Below are 18654 nucleotides of genomic sequence, written 5' to 3' on the forward strand. Positions count from 1 at the left end.
GTGGCTCAGGTAGTGCTACCTGAGACACAAGTGGCTCAGGTAGTGCAGCTCATCCAGGATGGGGCATCAATGCGAGCTGTGTCTGTCAGCGTAGTGTCCAGAGCATGGAGGCGCTACCAGGAGACAGGCCAGTACATCAGGAGACGTGGAGGAGGCCGTAGGAGGGCAACAACCCAGCAGCAGGACCTCTACCTCCGCCTTTGTGCAAGGAGGAGCACTGCCAGAACCCTGCAAAATGACCTCCAGCAGGCCACAAATGTGCATGTGTCTGCTCAAACGGTCAGAAACAGACTCCATGAGGGTGGTATGAGGGCCCGACGTCCACAGGTGGGGGATGTGCTTACAGCCCAACACCATGCAGGACGTTTGGCATTTGCCAGAGAACACCAAGATTGGCAAATTCGCCACTGGCACTGTGCGCTTCACAGATGAAAGCAGGTTCACACTGAGCACATGTGACAGACGTGACAGTCTGGAGACGCCGTGGAGAACGTTCTGCTGCCTGCAACATCCTCCAGCATGACCGGTTTGGCGGTGGGTCAGTCATGGTGTGGGGTGGCATTTCTTTGGGGGGGCCGCACAGCCCTCCATGTGCTCGCCAGAGGTAGCCTGAATGCCATTAGGTACCGAGATGAGATCCTCAGACCCCTTGTGAGACCATATGCTGGTGTGGTTGGCCCTGGGTTCCTCCTAATGCAAGACAATGCTAGACCTCATGTGGCTGGAGTGTGTCAGCAGTTCCTGCAAGAGGAAGGCATTGATGCTATGGACTGGCCCGCCCGTTCCCCAGACCTGAATCCAATTGAGTACATCTGGGACATCATGTCTCGCTCCATCCACCAACGCCACGTTGCACCACAGACTGTCCAGGAGTTGGCGGATGCTTTAGTCCTGGTCTGGGAGGAGATCCCTCAGGAGACCATCCGCCACCTCATCAGGAGCATGCCCAGGCGTTGTAGGGAGGTCATACAGGCACGTGGAGGCCACACACACTACTGAGCCTCATTTTGACTTGTTTTAAAGGACATTACATCAAAGTTGGATCAGCCTGTAGTGTGGTTTTCCACTTTAATTTTGAGTGTGACTCCAAATCCAGACCTCCATGGGTTGATAAATTAGATTTCCATTGATCATGTGTGATTTTGTTGTCAACACATTCAACTATGTAAAGAAAATAGTATTTAATAAGAATATTTCATTCATTCAGATCTAGGATGTGTTATTTTAGTGTTCCCTTTATTTTTTGGAGCAGTGTATATATATAAACATCTCAGTTTACATTGGCGCTTTACGTGCAGTAATGTTTTGATTCTAAAACATCCGGTGATTTTGCAGAAATACTCACAATAAACATTGATAAAAGATGCAAGTGTTATTCACAGAATTAAAGATAAACGTGTCCTCTGTGCAACCGCTGTGTCAGATTTCAAAAAAACTTTACGGAAAAAGAATAATCTGAGAATGGCACTCTGAACCCAAATTAGCCAAAGAAATAGCCGCCATTTTGGCGTCAACAGAAGCTACAAAAAACACTATAAATATTCACTTACCTTTGAATATCTTCATCAGAAGGCACTCCCAGGAATCCCAGTTCGACAATAAAGGACTGATTTGTTCCATAAAGTTCCATAAAGCCCATCATTTAGCCACTTGTTGTTAGCTTGTTCAGCCCAGCATTCAATCCTCAAAAAGCACGAGCAATTCCTCCAGACAACAACCCCAAAAGTTCCGTTACAGGTCGTAGAAACAAGTCAAATGATGTATGCAATCAATCTTTAGGATGTTTTAAACATTAATCAGCAATAAGGTTCCAACCGAAGAATTTCATTGTCTGAAGAAAAGCATTGGAACGGGAGGATACTCTCTCGTGACCACGTGAGACCGAGGCTTTCTGCCAGACCACTCAGTAAAAGAGCTCCTATGAGCCCCTCCTTTATAGTAGAATCATACAAGCAGAATCTAAAGACGGGGACGTCTTGTGAAAGCCCTAGGAAGTGCATGCACATCCATAACTAACATGGACTTCAAATGGCACTGTTTTGAAAATCGAGTTCTCACTTCCTGTTTGGATTTCTTCTCAGGTTTTTGTCTGCCATATGAGTTCTGTTATACTCAGACATAATTCAATTTTCTATCCACCAGTAATAATAATATGCATATATTCCCATCTGGGACAGACAGGAGGCAGGTAAGTTTGGGCAATTCTTCCTTTTAATTTGCATGTTCTTTTTCAATTAGGATGTTCAGGGTGTACATGGTACATGGTCTGTCGTACGATATTTTGATAAGAAGACAATTTGACATTTGTTCAGGACATTGTTGTCACTCGTGCTTTTTCTCTCCTGTCTTCTCTCTCTCCTCTACTCACTCACTCCCTCTCTCAGAGCTAAGTTAGGGATGCCTCAGTTCCTGAGTGTAGAGGCCCAGAGTCTGCTGAGAATGCTGTTTAAACGCAACCCTGCTAACCGCCTGGGTAAGAGCGAGAGAGTGTGTGTTACTGACGGTTGTCTCGCTGTAGGGGTGGGTGTGTTACTGACGGTTGTCTCGCTGTAGGGGTGGGTGTGTTACTGACGGTTGTCTCGCTGTAGGGGTGGGTGTGTTACTGACGGTTGTCTCGCTGTAGGGGTGGGTGTGTTACTGACGGTTGTCTCGCTGTAGGGGTGGGTGTGTTACTGAAAGTTGTCTCGCTGTAGGGGTGTGTGTGTGTGTGTGTGTGTGTGTGTGTGTTACTGACGGTTGTCTCGCTGTAGGGGTGTGTGTTACTGAAGGTTGTCTCTCTGTAGGGGTGTGTGTGTGCGTTACTGACAGTGCTCTGTGTCTGTGTAGGGGCTGGGGCCGATGGGGTGGAGGAGATCAAACGTCACGCCTTCTTCTCATCGATCGACTGGAACGTAAGTCTCTCTCACACACACACGCACACACACACACACACACACACACACACACAATGCATCCCATTCCCACCTAACAGACGGTCGGCTTACTTAGGATTGTTCTGTAGAGTGCTAGGTGTGTATCTGGGCAGAGGTCTGACAGTGTGTGTGTGTGTTAATATTTCAGTGGGAGTGTTTATGAGCCAGCAGGAGACGATTGGCTGAGACCAGGAAGAAGGGAAGGGTTTAATATGGGCTGGTGGCTGGGTCTTTATCTTGCTTGTTCGCTCTCTCAATTAAATTCAACAGGGCTTTATTGGCATGGGCAACATGTTTACATTTCCAAGGAAGTGAAATAAACAAACTAAAGTGAGAAACAATATAAAAAACTATTAGGATTGAACAGGTAACATTGCACAGGTAACATTGCACAGGTAACATTGCACAGGTAACATTGCACAGGTAACATTGCACAGGTAACATTGCACAGGTAACGTTGCACAGGTAACGTTGCACAGGTAACATTGCACTCACAAAGGTTTAAAAAACAGACATTTCCAGTGTTATATCATCAGTGTTTTAATCATGTGAAAATAGTTGTAGTATGAATAGTGAGGAAGACAAATAAACATAAATATTTGTGGTATTTACAATGTTGTTTGTGCTCAACTGGTTGCCCCTTTCTCATGGCAATGGGCCACAAATCTTGCTGCTGTGATGCACACTGCAGTATTTCACCGTACAGATAAGGGAGTTTATCAATGTTGGATTTGTTTTGAAATTCTTTGTGGGTTTGTGTAATCTTTGGGAAATATGTATCGTTAAGGCGTTTTTTAAATCGTTTTTGACGACTTCTGTAACCGTAATAGCCTTGGTTTCATGCATGTTAACATTAGAAGTCTCCTCCCTAAGTTTGTTCTATTTACTGCTTTAGCAGACCTATCCAGGTCTGTACCCAAACAATTTGAACTTCTACTTTTAAAAATCCACCTCTCTAAAAACAAGTCTCTCACCGTTGCCGCCTGCTATAGACCACCCTCTGCCCCCAGCTGTGCTCTGGACACCATATGTGAACTGATTGCCCCCCATCTATCTTCAGAGCTCGTGCTGCTAGGCGACCTAAACTGGAACATGCTTAACACCCCAGCCATCCTACAATCTAAACTTGATGCCCTCAATCTCACACAAATTATCAATGAACCTACCAGGTACCTCCCCAAAGCCTTAAACACGGGCACCCTCATAGATATCATCCTAACCAACTTGCCCTCTAAATACACCTCTGCTGTCTTCAACCAAGATCTCAGCGATCACTGCCTCATTGCCTGCATCCGTAATGGGTCAGTGGTCAAACGACCTCCACTCATCACTGTAAAACGCTCCCTGAAACACTTCAGCGAGCAGGCCTTTCTAATCGACCTGGCCGGGGTATCCTGGAAGGATATTGATCTCATCCCGTCAGTAGAGGATGACTGGATATTTTTTTTAAATGCCTTCCTAACCATCTTAAATAAACATGCCCCATTCAAGAAATTTAGAACCAGGAACAGATATAGCCCTTGGTTCTCCCCAGACCTGACTGCCCTTAACCAACACAAAAACATCCTATGGCGTTCTGCATTAGCATCGAACAGCCCCCGTGATACGCAGCTGTTCAGGGAAGCTAGAAACCATTATACACAGGCAGTTAGAAAAGCCAAGGCTAGCTTTTTCAAGGAGAAATTTGCTTCCTGCAACACTAACTCAAAAAGTTCTGGGACACTGTAAAGTCCATGGAGAATAAGAACACCTCCTCCCAGCTGCCCACTGCACTGAAGATAGGAAACACTGTCACCACTGATAAATCCACCATAATTGAGAATTTCAATAAGCATTTTTCTACGGCTGGCCATGCTTTCCACCTGGCTACCTCTACCCCGGTCAACAGCACTGCACCCCCCACAGCAACTCGCCCAAGCCTTCCCCATTTCTCCTTCTCCCAAATCCGTTCAGCTGATGTTCTGAAAGAGCTGCAAAATCTGGACCCCTACAAATCAGCCGGGCTAGACAATCTGGACCCTTTCTTTCTAAAAATCATCTGCCGAAATTGTTGCCACCCCTATTACTAGCCTGTTCAACCTCTCTTTCGTGTCGTCTGAGATTCCCAAAGATTGGAAAGCAGCTGCGGTCATCCCCCTCTTCAAAGGGGGGGACACTCTTGACCCAAACTGCTACAGACCTATATCTATCCTACCATGCCTTTCTAAGGTCTTCGAAAGCCAAGTCAACAAACAGATTACCGACCATTTCGAATCTCACCATACCTTCTCTGCTATGCAATCTGGTTTCAGAGCTGGTCATGGGTGCACCTCAGCCACGCTCAAGGTCCTAAACGATATCTTAACCGCCATCGATAAGAAAGATTACTGTGCAGCCGTATTCATTGATCTGGCCAAGGCTTTCGACTCTGTCAATCACCACATCCTCATCGACAGCCTTGGTTTCTCAAAGGATTGCCTCGCCTGGTTCACCAACTACTTCTCTGATAGAGTTCAGTGTGTCAAATCGGAGGGTCTGCTGTCCGGAACTCTGGCAGTCTCTATGGGGGTGCCACAGGGTTCAATTCTTGGACCGACTCTCTTCTCTGTATACATCAATGAGGTCGCTCTTGCTGCTGGTGAGTCTCTGATCCACCTCTATGCAGACGACACCATTCTGTATACTTCTGGCCCTTCTTTGGACACTGTGTTAACAACCCTCCAGGCAAGCTTCAATGCCATACAACTCTACTTCCGTGGCCTCCAATTGCTCTTAAATACAAGTAAAACTAAATGCATGCTCTTCAACCGATCGCTACCTGCACCTACCCGCCTGTCCAACATCACTACTCTGGACGGCTCTGACTTAGAATACGTGGACAACTACAAATACTTAGGTGTCTGGTTAGACTGTAAACTCTCCTTCCAGACCCATATCAAACATCTCCAATCCAAAGTTAAATCTAGAATTGGCTTCCTATTTCGCAACAAAGCGTCCTTCACTCATGCTGCCAAACATACCCTTGTAAAACTGACCATCCTACCAATCCTCGACTTTGGAGATGTCATTTACACAATAGCCTCCAATACTCTACTCAACAAATTGGATGCAGTCTATCACAGTGCAATCCGTTTTGTCACCAAAGCCCCATATACTACCCACCATTGCGACCTGTACGCTCTCGTTGGCTGGCCCTCGCTTCATACTCGTCGCCAAACCCACTGGCTCCATGTCATCTACAAGACCCTGCTAGGTAAAGTCCCCCCTTATGTCAGCTCGCTGGTCACCATAGCATCTCCCACCTGTAGCACACGCTCCAGCAGGTATATCTCTCTAGTCACCCCCAAAACCAATTCTTTCTTTGGCCGCCTCTCCTTCCAGTTCTCTGCTGCCAATGACTGAAACTGGAAACACTTATCTCCCTCACTAGCTTTAAGCACCAACTGTCAGAGCAGCTCACAGATTACTGCACCTGTACATAGCCCACCTATAATTTAGCCCAAACAACTACCTCTTTCCCTACTGTATTTAATTTATTTATTTATTTTGCTCCTTTGCACCCCATTATTTTTATTTCCACTTTGCACATTCTTCCATTGCAAATCTACCATTCCAGTGTTTTACTTGCTATATTGTATTGACTTTGCCACCATGGCCTTTTTTTGCCTTTACCTCCCTTATCTCACCTCATTTGCTCACATCGTATGTAGACTTGTTTATACTGTATTATTGACTGTATGTTTGTTTTACTCCATGTGTAACTCTGTTGTTGTATGTGTCGAACTGTTTTGCTTTATCTTGGCCAGGTCGCAATTGTAAATGAGAACTTGTTCTCAACTAGCCTACCTGGTTAAATAAAGGTGTTCTCTACTAGCCTACCTGGTTAAATAAAGGTGTTCTCTACTAGCCTACCTGGTTAAATAACGGTGTTCTCAACTAGCCTACCTGGGAAATAAAAAAAGAAAAGAAAAAAGGTGGTCATACATCTGGCAGGAGGTTAGGAAGTGCATCTCAGTTCCCACCTCATTTTGTGGGTAGTGGTCACATAGACAGACCTGGCTCTCAAGAGAAGACAGGCTATGGCGGCCTTTCTCAAAAGCAAGGCTATCCTCACTGAGTCTGTACATAGTCCAAGCTTTCCTTCGTTTTGGGTCAGTCACCTTGGTCAGGTATTCTGCCACTGTGTACTCTCTGTTTAGGGCCAGATAGCATTCTAGTTTTACCAGTTTTTTGGGTCTGTTTGTGTTTGTTCACAGAGGTGCAGAATCAGCTGGCTGAGGTGAGGGGTTTGTGAGGGAATGTGTAGGCATCGCTTCCTTTTAGGTGATTGTAGAATGGAACAGCTCTTTTCTGGATTTTTAGAATTAGCTGATGTCCTAATTTTGTTCTACATACATTTTTTGGGTTTTTGCGTTCCACACAATGTATATTTTTTGCAGAATTCTGCATGCAAAGTCTCAATTGGGTGTTTCTCCCACTTTGTGAATTCTTGGTTGGTGAGTGGACCCCAGACCTCACATCCATACAGTGTGTTTTACAACAGGTTTTTAGCCCGATACTAATTGGGATATCAAATGTTATGTTCCTTTTGCCCTTCTTGTTTAGGGTACAGTGCCTTCGGAAAGTATTCAGACCACTTGACCTTTTCCACATTTTGTTGCATTACTCAAATTATTATTATCATGATTATTATTTTTTGCAATCTACACACAATAACCCATAATGGCTAAGTGAAAACAGGTTTTTAGACATTTTTGCACATTTATTAAAAATAAAACACAGAAATAACTTTCCATAAATATTCAGACCATTTGGTATGAGACTCAAAATTGAGGTCAGGTTCCTCCTGTTTCCATTGATCATCCTTGAGATGTTTCTACAACATGATTGGAGTCCACCTGTGGTAAATTCAATTGATTATACATGATTTTGAAAGGCACACCTGTCTAAAAACCAAGCCATGAGGAATTGATCGTAGAGCTCTGAGACAGGATTTTGTCGAGGCATAGATCTGGGGGAAGGGTACCAAAACATGGGAGAAACAAAACGTGGGCCTGGCAACTGGACCTCTTTTGGAACACCATTATTTCTGTCTTACTGAGATTTGCTGTCAGGGCCCAAGTCTGACAGAATCTGTGCAGAAGATCTAGGTGCTGTAGGCCCTCCTTGGTTGGGGACAGAAGCACCAGATCATCAGCAAACAGTAGACATTTGACTTCAGATACTACTAGGGTGATGCCGGGTGCTGCAGACTGTTCTAGTGCCCTCGCCTATTCGTTAATATAAATGTTGAAGACTGTGGGGCTTAAGCTGCATCCCTGTCTCAACCCACGGCGCTGTGAGAATAATTTTTTTTTGCCAAATTTAACCACACACTACTTGTTGTTTGTGTACATGGATTTTATAATGTCATATGTTTTTCCCCTAACATCACTTTTTTTATCAATTTGTATAGCAGACCCTCATTCCAAATTGAGTCTAAAGCTTTTATGAAGTCAACAAAGCTTGATAAGGCTTTGCCTTTGTTTTTGTTTGTTAGTCAATTAGGGTGTGCAGCATGAATACGTGGTCTGTCGTACAGTAATTTAGTAAAACGCCAATTTGACATTTGCTCAATACACTGTTTTCACTGAGGAAATGTACGAGTCAACTGTTAATGATAATGCAGACGATTTTCCCGAGGTTGCTGTTGTCGCATATCCCACGGTAGTTATTGGGGTCAAATTTGTATCCACTTTTGTGGATTGGAGTGATAAGTCCTTGTCTCCAAATATTGGGGAAGATGCCAGCTCTGAGAATGATTGGAATTATCTCCCCAGCCAATTGGAATTTGTGGTCTGTATATTTTAGAATTTCATATAGGATATATTTTGTCCTATAGTTCATTGAATGTAATTGGAGAGTCCAGTGTGTTCTGGTCGTCTTTAATAGTTGATTCTAAGATTTGTATTTGATCATGTGCAGTTGAAGTCGTAATTTCTCATACACTTAGGTTGGAGTCATTAACTTGTTTTTCAACCACTCCACAAATTTCTTGTTAACAAACTATCGTTTTCGCAAGTCCGTCAGGACATCTACTTTGTGCATGACAAGTCATATTTCCAAAATTGTTTACAGACAGATAATTTCACTTATAATTCACTGTATCACAATTCCAGTGGGTGAGAATTGTACATACACTAAGTTGACTGTGCCTTTAAACAGCTTGGAAAATTCCAGAAAGTTATGTCAAGGCTTTAGAAGCTTCTGCTAATTAACATAATTTGAGTCAATTGGCGGTGTACCTGTGGATGTATTTCAAGGCCTGCCTTCAAAGTCAGTTCCTCTTTGCTTGACGTCATGGGAAAATCAAATGAAATCAGCCAAGACCTCAGAAAAAAATTGTAGACCTCCACAAGTCTAGTTCATCCTCGGGGGCAATTCCCAAACGCCTGTAGGTACCACGTTCATCTGTACAAACAATAGTACTCAAGTATAAACACCATGGGACCACGCAGCCGTCATACCTCTCAGGAAGGAGATGCGTTCTGTCTCCTAGAGATGAATGCACTTTGGTGTGAAAGTGCAAATCAGTCCCCGAACAACAGCAAAGGATCTTGTGAAGATGCTGGAGGAAACAGGTACAACAGTATCTATATCCATAGTAAAACGAGACAACCTGAAATTCCACTCAGCAAGGAAGAAGCCACTGCTCCAATACCGACATAAAAAAGCCAGACTGCGGTTTGCAGAAACAAAAACAGAACTGTTTGGTCATAATGACCATCGTTATGTTTGGAGGAAAAAAGGGGAGGCTTGCAAGCCAAAGAACACCATCCCAACCGTGAAGCACAGGGGTGTCAGCATCATGTTGTGGGTGGCTTTGCTGCAGGAGGGTCTGGTGCACTTCACAAAATAGATATAATAGCATCATGAGGTAGGAAAGTTATGTGGCTATATTGAAGCAACATCTCAAGACATCGGTCAGGAAGTTAAAGCTTGGTCACAAAACTTCCAAAGTTGTGGCAAAGTGGCTTAAGGACAACAAAGACAAGGTATTGGAGTGGCCATCACAAAGCCCTGACCTCAATCCTATAGAAAATTTGTGGGCAGAAGTGAAAAAGCGTGTGCAAGCAAGGAGGCCTACAAATCTGGCTCAGGTACACCAGCTCTGTCAGGAGGAATGGGCCAGAATTCACCCAACTTATTGTGGGAAGCTTCTGGAAGGCTACCAAAATTATTTGACCCAAGTTAAACCATTTAAAGGCAATGCTACCAAATACTAATTGAGTGTATGTAAACTTCTGACCCACTGGGAATGTCTCTCTCTCTCTCTCTCTGTCTCTTTCTGTCTCTACACTGTTCATTATGACCTGGAACGGAAACTAAATATTAATATCTCAGCTTAACCCTCCCTCCCTCCATAGAAGCTATACAGGACAGAGCTCCAGCCTCCATTCAAACCAGCAGCAGGGAAGCCTGATGACACGTTCTGCTTCGACCCAGAGTTCACCGCTAAAACACCCAAAGGTACATGAGGGTTAGGGTCACAGTCTAGATTCTCCAGGTGTTCCTTCTATTGCTAACACACATCCCATGTGGATGCGTGGTTGTCTGGGTGTGTGTGTGGGTGGTTGGTTGGTTGTCTGGGTGTGTGTGTGGGTGCGTGGTTTGTTGTCTGGGTGTGTGTAGACTCCCCAGGTATTCCTCCCAGTGCCAATGCCCATCAGCTGTTTAAAGGGTTCAGCTTCGTGGCTCCAGCCTCTCTGGATGACAAGAAGGGCTCTCCTCTACTCAGCATCCTACCTATAGTACAGGTACACATACACACACACACAGTTCCCCACTGCTTTAGTACATGTTCATACGCTTGAATGTTTAAATGATTTTGCTCTCTCACAGCCCTTGACTCTGTTGGTGCTGCCACCTGGGGAATGGAGTGTAAAAGTGCATCCTGGTTGTTTTTCCCAAACAGTGTGCTAACACTAAACTACTGACTACTTCATTTAAGACATACCCAAATCCAAACTGCCTGTAGCTCAGGACCTGAAGCAAAGGATCGGAAAACACTTTGAAGTTTGTGGAAATGCAAAATTAATGTAGGAGAATATAACACATTTGATCTGGTAAAAGAAAGAAAAAAACTTTTTAAATGTATTTTTGGTCCCATCTTTGAAATGCAATTAAGGCCATAATTAGATGCAATTTAGATTTTGTCCACTAGTTGGCAGCAGTGTATGTGCAAAGTTTTAGACTGATTCAATGAACCATTGCATTTCTGTTCAAAATGTTGTATCAAGACTGCCCAAATGTGCCGATCCCGTAGAGGATAACTACCTCATTTGACATGATATTGGTCCAGTGTAGGTACCCATTGTTCTATATTAGGTAACTTGTCTCTCTGGGTCTCCCTCTCTGTCTCTGGGTATCCCTCTCGGTCTCTCTGGGTCTCGGTCTCTCTGGGTCTCCCTCTTGGTCTCTCTGGGTCTCCCTCTCGGTCTCTCTGGGTCTCTCTCTGGGTCTCGGCCTCTCTGGGTCTCCCTCTCGGCCTCTCTGGGTCTCCCTCTCGGCCTCTCTGGGTCTCCCTCTCGGCCTCTCTGGGTCTCCCTCTCGGCCTCTCTGGGTCTCCCTCTCGGCCTCTCTGGGTCTCCCTCTTGGCCTCTGGGTCTCCCTCTCGGTCTCCCTCTCGGTCTCTCTGGGTCTCCCTCTCGGTCTCTCTGGGCCTCCCTCTCGGCCTCTGGATCTCCCTCTCGGCTCCCTCTCGGTCCCTCTGGTTCTCCCTCTCGGTCCCTCTGGGACTCCCTCTCGGTCTCTCTCGGTCCCTCTGGGTCTCCCTCTTGGTCTCTCTGGGTCTCCCTCGGTCTCTTGCTATCTCTCTTTTGCTCTCTGTCTCTCTCAAATTTTCTATTCAATTTAAGGGCTTTATTGGCATGGGAAACGTATGTTAACATTGCCAAATCAAGTGAAATAGTTAATAAACAAAAGTTAAATAAACAATGCAAATTTATAGTAAACATTATCCTCATAAAAGAATAAAGACATTTCAAATGTCATTTAATGTACAAATGTTTAAATTACAAAAAGGAAAATAAATAAGCATAAATATGGGTTGTATTTACAATGGTTTTTGTTCTTCACAGGTTGCCTTTTCTTGTGGCAACAGGTCACAACTCTTGCTGCTGTGATGGCACACTGTGGTATTTCACACAATAGATATGAGAGTTTATCAAAAATGGTTTTGTTTTCGAATTCTTTGTGGGTCTGTGTAATCTGAGGGAAATATGTGTCTCTGGCAGGAGGTTAGGAAGGATGTTAGGCAGGAAGTTGGCAGGAAGTGCAGCTCAGTTTCCACCTCCTTTTGTGGGCAATGTGCACATAGCCCGTCTGCTCTTGAGAGCAAGGTCGGCCTACGGCTGCCTTTCTCAATAGCAAGGCTATGCTCACTGAGTCTGTACATAGTCAAAGTTTTCCTTAAGTTTGGGTCAGTCACAGTGGTCAGGTATTCTGCCACTGTGTACTCTCTGTTTAGGGCCCAATAGCATTCTAGTTTGCTCAGTTTTTAAAAATTATTTCCAATGTCTCTCTCTGTCTCTCTCTGTCTCTCTCTCTCTGTGTCTCTCTCTGTCTCTGTCTCCCCCCTCTCTCTCTCTCCCCCCCTCTCTCTCTGTGTCTGTCTCTGTCTCCCCCCCCTCTCTCTCTCTCCGTCTAGATGCATGGTGGATCAGCCCAGTTCTCAGACCTGTATGAGCTTCAGGAGGATATTGGAGTTGGATCGTATTCTATTTGTAAACGCTGTGTACACAGAGTGTCTGTTATGGACTACGCTGTGAAGGTAACATCATAATACACATTAATATAGGTAACTATCAGAGTGTCTTATGGACTACGCTGTGAAGGTCACATCATAATACACATTAATATAGGTAACTATCAGAGTGTCTTATGGACTACGCTGTGAAGGTCACATCATAATACACATTAATATAGGTAACTATCAGAGTGTCTTATGGACTACACTGTGAAGGTCACATCATAATACACATTAATATAGGTAACTATCAGAGTGTCTTATGGACTACGCTGTGAAGGTCACATCATAATACACATTAATATAGGTAACTATCAGAGTGTCTTATGGACTACGCTGTGAAGGTCACATCATAATACACATTAATATAGGTAACTATCAGAGTGTCTTATGGACTACGCTGTGAAGGTCACATCATACAGGTAACATCATAATACACATTAATATAGGTAACTATCAGTGTCTGTTGTGACCTTCACAGTGTAGTCCATATCATTAGTTACCTACACACTGATGTTAACACTCCCATCCATATGGATTAGATAGTAGTGTTGTTTACACACTGATGTTATGTTAACACTACTATCTAATCCATATTGGTGGGAGTGTCACGCACGCCTCTATGAAGAGGGAACGCAACACCCTGCTACAACTTAACTCTCCGTGAAGTGAAAAAGGTATGGACTGTAGGTGCAAGTAAGGATGACAACAGGCAGAATGTGGTACCGTTTACAAGGACTTTATTCCTTTACACGGTAATATGGGGAAAAGGGGCTGGATGGAACCAAAGCAAAGAAAGTAAACCTCAAAGCCCCCCCCCCTCTCCTATCTTACCTGCCTACCCACTACTTACCTAATTTAGCACCACCTGGTGCCCTAACCAAAATACAGGGGGGTGGTCCGCCCAGGTCTTACCTAGTGTGCCTAGACAAGGAATATACTACGGGTATATGTATGCCCGCGGGCCTCTTGCCTAAACACTCCCAAGGTGCCTTCCCCTTTCCCCCTGGGAACAAATAAAACAGAATATTAAACAATTTCACAAACTAAGAAACAAAGGACATCAAATAAGCTCCATCTGAGCAACAAACTCACAAAACATACCAACTTCCCAGCAATGAACTCCCAGCAAAATCAACCTCTAGCAAAATCTCTCTCAGCAATCCCTACCTCCAAATCTCTAACAAATCTCTCTAGCAAAATCTCTGCAATGACCTCCCAGAAAATCTCTCCCTCTAGCAAAATCTCTCTCAGCAATGACCTCCCAGCAAAATCTCCCTCCAAAAAGACCTCCCTCCTGAACAGAACACTGGCTTTATATAGCTTCAGAAGGAATGGGTAATTGGAGACAGCTGTGTCTTGACGAGGGGGCAGGGTCAGCTCTCCAATTAGCCCTGGAGTCGACCAATCAGCTGCTTGAGGGATTTCAGGAAGCCATTTCTTGAAATAAACACATGCACAAACACATACTACAACACATAAACTGGGGAACGTAACAGGGAGTGTTTTTTACACACTGATGTTATGTTAACACTACTATCTAATCCATATGGACGGGAGTGTTGTTTACACACTGACATGTTAACACTGCTATCTAATCCATATGGATGGGAGTGTTGTTTACACACTGACATGTTAACACTACTATCTAATCCATATTGGTGGGAGTGTTGTTTACACACTGACATGTTGACACTACTATCTAATCCATATGGATGGGAGTGTTGTTTACACACTGATGTTATGTTAACACTACTATCTAATCCATATTGGTGGGAGTGTTGTTTACACACTGATGTTATGTTAACACTACTATCTAATCCATATGGATGGGAGTGTTGTTTACACACTGACATGTTAACACTACTATCTAATCCATATTGGTGGGAGTGTTTTTTACACACTTACATGTTAACACTACTATCTAATCCATATGGATGGGAGTGTTGTTTACACACTGACATGTTAATACTACTAACTAATCCATATTCTCTGTACATCCATTATTCATTATAGTGATGTTACTTTCATAGAAGGATATATTACATCTCTGATTACAAGTGTTTTACTAAACCTTTACCCAAACCTTTAGTCTGCTGAACAGCTTCTAAACCCAAGCCATTAGAATGCTGAACAGCTTCTAAACCCAAGCCATTAGAATGCTGAACAGCTTCTAAACCCAAGCCATTAGAATGCTGAACAGCTTCTAAACCCAAGCCATTAGAATGCTGAACAGCTTCTAAACCCAAGCCATTAGAATGCTGAACAGCTTCTAAACCCAAGCCATTAGAATGCTGAACAGCTTCTAAACCCAAGCCATTAGAATGCTGAACAGCTTCTAAACCCAAGCCATTAGAATGCTGAAAAGCTTCTAAACCCAAGCCATTAGAATGCTGAACAGCTTCTACCCCCAAGCCATCCGAATGCTGAACAGCTTCTACCCCCAATCCATTAGAATGCTGAACAGCTTCTACCCCCAAGCCATCAGGCTGCTGAACAGCTTCTACCCCCAATCCATTAGAATGCTGAACAGCTTCTACCCCCAATCCATTAGAATGCTGAACAGCTTCTACCCCCAAGCCATCAGGCTGCTGAACAGCTTCTACCCCCAATCCATTAGAATGCTGAACAGCTTCTACCCCCAAGCCATCAGGCTGCTGAACAGCTTCTACCCCCAATCCATTAGAATGCTGAACAGCTTCTACCCCCAAGCCATCAGGCTGCTGAACAGCTTCTACCCCCAATCCATTAGAATGCTGAACAGCTTCTACCCCCAAGCCATCAGGCTGCTGAACAGCTTCTACCCCCAAGCCATCAGGCTGCTGAACAGCTTCTACCCCCAAGCCATTAGAATGCTGAACAGCTTCTACCCCCAAGCCATCAGAATGCTGAACAGCTTCTAAACCCAAGCCATCAGGCTGCTGAACAGCTTCTACCCCCAAGCCATCAGGCTGCTGAACAGCTTCTACCCCCAAGCCATCAGGCTGCTGAACAGCTTCTACCCCCAAGCCATCAGACTGCTGAACAGCTTCTACCCCCAAGCCATCAGGCTGCTGAACAGCTTCTACCCCCAATCCATTAGAATGCTGAACAGCTTCTACCCCCCAATCCATTAGAATGCTGAACAGCTTCTACCCCCAAGCCATCAGGCTGCTGAACAGCTTCTACCCCCAATCCATTAGAATGCTGAACAGCTTCTACCCCCAAGCCATCAGGCTGCTGAACAGCTTCTACCCCCAATCCATTAGAATGCTGAACAGCTTCTACCCCCAAGCCATCAGGCTGCTGAACAGCTTCTACCCCCAATCCATTAGAATGCTGAACAGCTTCTACCCCCAAGCCATCAGGCTGCTGAACAGCTTCTACCCCCAAGCCATCAGGCTGCTGAACAGCTTCTACCCCCAAGCCATTAGAATGCTGAACAGCTTCTACCCCCAAGCCATCAGAATGCTGAACAGCTTCTAAACCCAAGCCATCAGGCTGCTGAACAGCTTCTACCCCCAAGCCATCAGGCTGCTGAACAGCTTCTACCCCCAAGCCATCAGGCTGCTGAACAGCTTCTACCCCCAAGCCATCAGACTGCTGAACAGCTTCTACCCCCAAGCCATCAGGCTGCTGAACAGCTTCTACCCCCAAGCATCAGGCTGCTGAACAGCTACTACCCCCAATCCATTAGAATGCTGAACAGCTTCTACCCCCAAGCCATCAGGCTGCTGAACAGCTTCTACCCCAAATCCATTAGAATGCTGAACAGCTTCTACCCCCAAGCCATCAGGCTGCTGAACAGCTTCTACCCCCAAGCCATCAGGCTGCTGAACAGCTTCTACCCCCAAGCCATTAGAATGCTGAACAGCTTCTACCCCCAAGCCATCAGAATGCTGAACAGCTTCTAAACCCAAGCCATCAGGCTGCTGAACAGCTTCTACCCCCAAGCCATCAGGCTGCTGAACAGCTTCTACCCCCAAGCCATCAGGCTGCTGAACAGCTTCTAAACCCAAGCCATCAGGCTGCTGAACAGCTTCTACCCCCAAGCCATCAGGCTGCTGAACAGCTTCTACCCCCAAGCCATCAGGCTGCTGAACAGCTTCTAAACCCAAGCCATCAGGCTGCTGAACAGCTTCTACCCCCAAGCCATCAGACTGCTGAACAGCTTCTACCCCCAAGCCATCAGGCTGCTGAACAGCTTCTAAACCCAAGCATCAGGCTGCTGAACAGCTTCTACCCCCAAGCCATCAGACTGCTGAACAGCTTCTACCCCCAAGCCATCAGACTGCTGAACAGCTTCTACCCCCAAGCCATCAGACTGCTGAACAGCTTCTACCCCCAAGCCATCAGGCTGCTGAACAGCTTCTAAACCCAAGCCATCAGACTGCTGAACAGCTTCTACCCCCAAGCCATCAGGCTGCTGAACAGCTTCTACCCCCAAGCCATCAGGCTGCTGAACAGCTTCTACCCCCAAGCCATCAGGCTGCTGAACAGCTTCTACCCCCAAGCCATCAGGCTGCTGAACAGCTTCTACCCCCAAGCCATCAGGCTGCTGAACAGCTTCTACCCCCAAGCCATCAGGCTGCTGAACAGCTTCTACCCCCAAGCCATTAGAATGCTGAACAGCTTCTACCCCCCCCCCAAGCCATCAGGCTGCTGAACAGCTTCTACCCCCAAGCCATCAGGCTGCTGAACAGCTTCTACCCCCAAGCCATCAGGCTGCTGAACAGCTTCTACCCCCAAGCCATCAGGCTGCTGAACAGCTTCTACCCCCAAGCCATCAGACTGCTGAACAGCTTCTACCCCCAAGCCATCAGACTGCTGAACAGCTTCTACCCCCAAGCCATCAGACTGATGAACAGCTTCTACCCCCAAGCCATCAGACTGATGAACAGCTTCTACCCCCAAGCCATCAGACTGATGAACAGCTTCTACCCCCAAGCCATCAGACTGCTGAACAGCTTCTACCCCCAATCCATCAGACTGCTGAACAGCTTCTACCCCCAAGCCATCAGGCTGCTGAACAGCTTCTACCCCCAAGCCATCAGGCTGCTGAACAGCTTCTACCCCCAAGCCATCAGACTGCTGAACAGCTTCTAAACCCAAGCCATTAGACTGCTGAACAGCTTCTACCCCCAAGCCATCAGGCTGCTGAACAGCTTCTACCCCCAAGCCATCAGACTGCTGAACAGCTTCTACCCCCAAGCCATCAGACTGATGAACAGCTTCTACCCCCAAGCCATCAGGCTGCTGAACAGCTACTACCCCCAAGCCATCAGGCTGCTGAACAGCTTCTAAACCCAAGCCATCAGACTGCTGAACAGCTTCTACCCCCAAGCCATCAGACTGATGAACAGCTACTACCCCCAAGCCATCAGGCTGCTGAACAGCTTCTACCCCCAAGCCATTAGAATGCTGAACAGCTTCTACCCCCAAGCCATCAGAATGCTGAACAGCTTCTAAACCCAAGCCATCAGGCTGCTGAACAGCTTCTACCCCCAAGCCATCAGGCTGCTGAACAGCTTCTACCCCCAAGCCATCAGGCTGCTGAACAGCTTCTACCCCCAAGCCATCAGACTGCTGAACAGCTTCTACCCCCAAGCCATCAGGCTGCTGAACAGCTTCTACCCCCAATCCATTAGAATGCTGAACAGCTTCTACCCCCAATCCATTAGAATGCTGAACAGCTTCTACCCCCAAGCCATCAGGCTGCTGAACAGCTTCTACCCCCAATCCATTAGAATGCTGAACAGCTTCTACCCCCAAGCCATCAGGCTGCTGAACAGCTTCTACCCCCAATCCATTAGAATGCTGAACAGCTTCTACCCCCAAGCCATCAGGCTGCTGAACAGCTTCTACCCCCAAGCCATCAGGCTGCTGAACAGCTTCTACCCCCAAGCCATTAGAATGCTGAACAGCTTCTACCCCCAAGCCATCAGAATGCTGAACAGCTTCTAAACCCAAGCCATCAGGCTGCTGAAACAGCTTCTA

At 45.8% G+C, this 18654-nt stretch overlaps 1 protein-coding gene across 1 annotated transcript in view; it reads left to right on the forward strand.

The window, feature by feature from the left end:
- Window positions 1–18654, forward strand: part of rps6kal (ribosomal protein S6 kinase a, like) — a 68777-nt gene that overhangs the window by 26673 nt on the left and 23450 nt on the right. The window contains exons 10-14 of the mRNA XM_031797687.1: window positions 2385–2473; window positions 2827–2891; window positions 10298–10400; window positions 10563–10687; window positions 12580–12702. Coding sequence (XP_031653547.1) covers window positions 2385–2473; window positions 2827–2891; window positions 10298–10400; window positions 10563–10687; window positions 12580–12702 — 505 coding nt within the window. The remainder of the gene's footprint in view (window positions 1–2384; window positions 2474–2826; window positions 2892–10297; window positions 10401–10562; window positions 10688–12579; window positions 12703–18654) is intronic.

This window comes from Oncorhynchus kisutch, linkage group LG19 (assembly GCF_002021735.2).
Source record: "Oncorhynchus kisutch isolate 150728-3 linkage group LG19, Okis_V2, whole genome shotgun sequence".
Taxonomy (NCBI): domain Eukaryota; kingdom Metazoa; phylum Chordata; class Actinopteri; order Salmoniformes; family Salmonidae; genus Oncorhynchus; species Oncorhynchus kisutch.